Here is a 4,183-nt window from a genome sequence, read left to right as displayed (position 1 = left end):
TTAAACTGCAACTGTTTAAAACTGTGTATATTTGATGTTTCTCTGTTAATGGGCAAAAACTGTTTTCTGAGGACAAAGTGACATTTAATTACAGTTTAATTAATTGCATTTAATTACAGTTACAGTTTCCACATTAAAGCTATTTTGCTTTTGAGTATTGTTGCAAGAATGCATTTAATATCTCATCAAAACTAATTTCTCTGGTTAAAATTCAAATCCTGAGTGACTCTGAGTTACACCTGACCCTCCATTCATATGCAGTGGTACACATACTTGGGAGTGCTAACCCAAGGGTGTAGGAATGGGGTGTCTAACCCTGTGTTCCCCAAATTCTAGCATCCATGCCATCCACTTGGATAGTGAATTTTACACTAAAGTTTTTTAATATTTATTTTATTATTTATTTGGCTGTGCCGCGTCTTATTTGTGGCATATGGGATCTAATTCCTTGACCAAAGATCAAACCCAGGGCCCTCTGCATTGGGAGTGCAGAGTAATGCAAAGAAAAAAACAAATCATAGCTATGAAGGTCTCACATTAGTAGGAAGAATATTATTGTTGGCAATATTTCATCACTCTGCCACTATCCTTCTCTGTGTTTGTCTCCTCTCCTGCAAACCAGGGGTGATGATAGTCATGTATCTCTGAGTTGTCGTGAGGATTAAATGAAATGATGCATACAAAGTGCTTGGGATATTGCATGGTTATAGTAAATGTGCAATAGTGTTTCCAAGTATTATTTCTCCATAATTACGAAGAGTGTATGTTATATAATATATATTTCTCTCTGGCTCAGTAACGGCAACCCACTCCAGTATTCTTGCCTGGAAAATGCCATGGACCGAGGAGCCTGTTAGGCTACAGTCCCTGGGGTCACTAAGAGTCAGACAAGACTGAGCAACTGAGCATGCACATACTACCCCATTCCATTGATAGACTATTTCTATTTAGCCCAGCTTTTGTTGCACATTTAGCTTATTTCCCCCCTCTTGCTATTATGATCAATACTAAAATGTGAGAACCTTGTCTAAACATCATGGGGTACTTGCCCAATTTTTCAGTTTTGAAAAATTAAATCACACTTTTTGTTTTGTTTTTACCTTAACCATGACATTGCAGAGATTAGCTCTTGAGAAGTTTCATAGAGTAAGGAAGCTCTGGGCTATCTGAAGATTACTGATCATTTCATCAGGCATTTCCTTATGGTCTTATGGTGTACTTGGAAAGCAAGGAAATCATATTTCATGTGCTCATTCAGGAACAGCTTAGGATACGCATCCACTGTTGCAGAAAGATAGGAAGACAGAACCTACCTGGACTCATGGGCCACTCCCCAACTCCCTTCCCCCAAATTTCCAACTGCAGTAAACTCACTTTTAATAAGTTTTAATTTTTAATCAAGACAATACATGCATAAAAAGGATTATAAAAAAATCAACCAGTGCAAAAGGACATATAATGAAAAGCAGTGAATCCCCGCCTACCCTTCTTAACTTTTGCTTTCCCATTCCAGAGGCAAAAACTTTACATGTCTGTTTAAAGGTTAACTCCATGTTTCCTAGTAATACGCTTTTCTTACTATTTTTTAACTTTGATGAAGTGAGACATTTTCTGCTGCCTTCCTGCTGTCTCCTGGGTTTTCCTCCCCCACTTCCCTACCATTGTATCACTATTTTTAAGTTTCCTGTTGGTTAACTCCTTCAGTTTAAAAATTTAACCCCTAAATTTGCCTTATTCTTTCACCTAGAGATTTCCTAGTTTAGGAGAGTAACACCACTATTCCCTTTCCTCCCCTCTGGTTGCCAACTTGTTGCCTGTACTTGTCAAAGTTGATTACCATTCCCATTCTGTTCTATGACCATAATTAAGTCTTCCCTGCTTTGCCTAGAGATTTACTCTAAAAACGAAAAAGCATAACTAATATTTCCACTGTAATGGTTATTTAAACACTGTTCATTGAATAGGGATGTTGAAGCTATGATTGGATTTTCTGTGATTGCAGAGTCTTGATCCACGTATGCCAGTGTTCCAATTCCCTTTCTCACACTCCCCGCAACGGCTGAAAAGTGAGGTTGCTTCATATTTGAAGCATGTTCTCCTTGTACAGTTTGAAATGTTTGTTTTTCCCTGAAGGTTCTTTTTTTTTTTTTTTCCTTTGGGGGATGAAGAAAAGTATGCCTTCCAGATCATGTGATCAGTTTCCTCCAACTTCTAACTCCATCCATCTATTGCCTAGAATTGATTCCATCCAGTTGGAAGTCCTTTCACTTCTTTTTCAAATTTGGAAAATTTGCTTCCTATTTGGACCATTCTTGTGCAGTTCATTTACGTCGTTGGTAACTTTTCCTCTTTTTTCTCCTTTAGGGCATCCTGTGCTCATTGTCATTTCCCAGTGTGCGTGCTCATTTGATTCTTTACCAGCTAAGCCACGAGGGAAGCCCTTTATGCACGGAAGAACTTCTTAAATATTTCTGAGGATTTTCAGATTTTTTAGTTCTGTTCCTTCCTTGAGATTCAACTTCTCGTTTATTTTAGAGTTTTCTGGCTATATTGCAGGCTTTCCGCAAATAATGATTTCTAGCCGTCCGTTTATATGAAAAGATGGGGCGATAGCAGGACAGGTCGGCAAGTGTGTGTGCACCAGGCAAGCCGGTCACTGTGCTTTAGGGCGGGTGAGCCAGTGGGTGGAGGTCAGCCATCCTGCTGGGCCTCCCCACTGCCACAAAGTTAGTTGCTCTAAATATGTACCTGCAGGCGGACGTTGAGAATCACCGAAGCCACGATGTAGAAGTAGGGGAAGTTCATGCGCAGACGCCAGGCCAGGTCGAAGAAGGTGATCAGCGTGCGCGTGAGCCCCTTGCAGAAGGCGCCATATGAGCCGCGGGTCGTGGCTGAGCGCGACAGCCGCACTGCTACGCCCGACAGGGCCGCTGTTGCTGCCATCGGTTTGCTGTGGCCCCGGATACAGCGCCCAGAGCCAGGTGCTTCCCGCTGGTTCAGCGGACAGAAGGACGCTCGCGGGGGGAATCGGTGCGGTAGGTGGATCGCGCGGCAGCAGATGCTAATTGCGCTGCACTGCGGGATCCCTCCTCCTCCGGCTGTGCTCCCTCTTCCTCTGGCTGTGCTCCGGCCACAGCGGTCACTGGTGCCCCGCCGGGCCGCCCTCCTAGGCTGCCTCGGGGCCACGTGGGGCGGGATCAGGCAGAGCGCCAGGGATCCAGAGCCCTGGGACTGGGAAGGGGGAATTTTAAGGGGGAGTCGGGAGGAGCGGGGAGGAGCGGGGAGGGGCGGGCAGTTTGTCCGGGAGACCTAGCTTCCTGACCCCAGTGGTCCTTTTTTAACTTTTAATTTTTAAATTTTAACGGAAGCAAGGTGAAACTTGCTCCAAACGTTAGAAATTTTCCTTCATAAGCACAATCTTGAGCAGCTTCGAAGTTTGAACCCATTTCCTGTCACTTCAAATCCCTTTAGGAATTTTTTCAGTCCCCAGTTGTAAGCTAGTACAAACACACCAAACCAACTAATTTAAGTTGTGTGCATTCTGCTTTATTCATTCAAGCGTCTTATTTGTTTGTGCTTTATATCTGTAGTATTCTGCTAATGGGAAAAGTCTAAAAGCAAGTTTTTCGACTTTGTCAACAGCACAATGAGAACAATGGAAAGCAAATTCCCTGCTTAGCTTCCCTTTCCCCACCCCGCCCCAGCAGCCATGAACTGAGATTACGTTTCCTGTATATACTTCCAGATGTGATGTGTTGATAAGGTGCTCTTACCATGTCAATAACACACAACTGCCTCACTCTCCTTGAAGATGGATAATTACACCAATACATTTAACAAGTCCCTTGTTGATGGGCCTTCTGATTGTTGCCAGTTTTTCTTATGTCAAAATTTATTGCGATAGCATCATTGTAAACATGAATTTGCAACTGGCAGAAGAGGATGAATCATATGATTCCATCTTTATTATTAAAAAAATCACATAGCATAGATATTTAGTGTTTGAGGTCAATAAGTTTTCCTAATACATGCGGTTGATCAAAGAAGTTTAGAGAAGGAAGCTCTATACAACATTAAGTGTCAGTCTTGGAATTTTTTTCCTTAACATGAGAGACAACAATTGTATCTTATTATTCTTCTAATTCGCATTTATTTAATTATCAGAAAAGCTTAGCAACTTTAA

General features: G+C 42.1%; 1 protein-coding gene across 1 annotated transcript; it reads right to left on the bottom strand.

The window, feature by feature from the left end:
- Positions 1-1,370: 1,370 nt before the first annotated feature.
- LOC133242307 (small integral membrane protein 10-like protein 2A) lies at positions 1,371-3,219 on the bottom strand. The gene has a single exon (XM_061408400.1). The coding sequence runs from the start codon at positions 2,941-2,943 to the stop codon at positions 2,737-2,739; it is 207 nt and encodes a 68-aa protein (XP_061264384.1). The 5' UTR covers positions 2,944-3,219; the 3' UTR covers positions 1,371-2,736.
- Positions 3,220-4,183: the final 964 nt, after the last annotated feature.

This window comes from Bos javanicus, chromosome X (assembly GCF_032452875.1).
Source record: "Bos javanicus breed banteng chromosome X, ARS-OSU_banteng_1.0, whole genome shotgun sequence".
Classification (NCBI taxonomy): domain Eukaryota; kingdom Metazoa; phylum Chordata; class Mammalia; order Artiodactyla; family Bovidae; genus Bos; species Bos javanicus.
Note: the sequence above shows the minus strand (reverse complement) of the source record. Positions and strands in the feature narration are given on the sequence as shown.

Excerpts from the sequence above, each read along its gene's own strand:
- LOC133242307 (XM_061408400.1), bottom strand. The coding sequence starts at position 2,943 with ATGGCAGCAACAGCGGCCCTGTCGGGCGTAGCAGTGCGGCTGTCGCGC.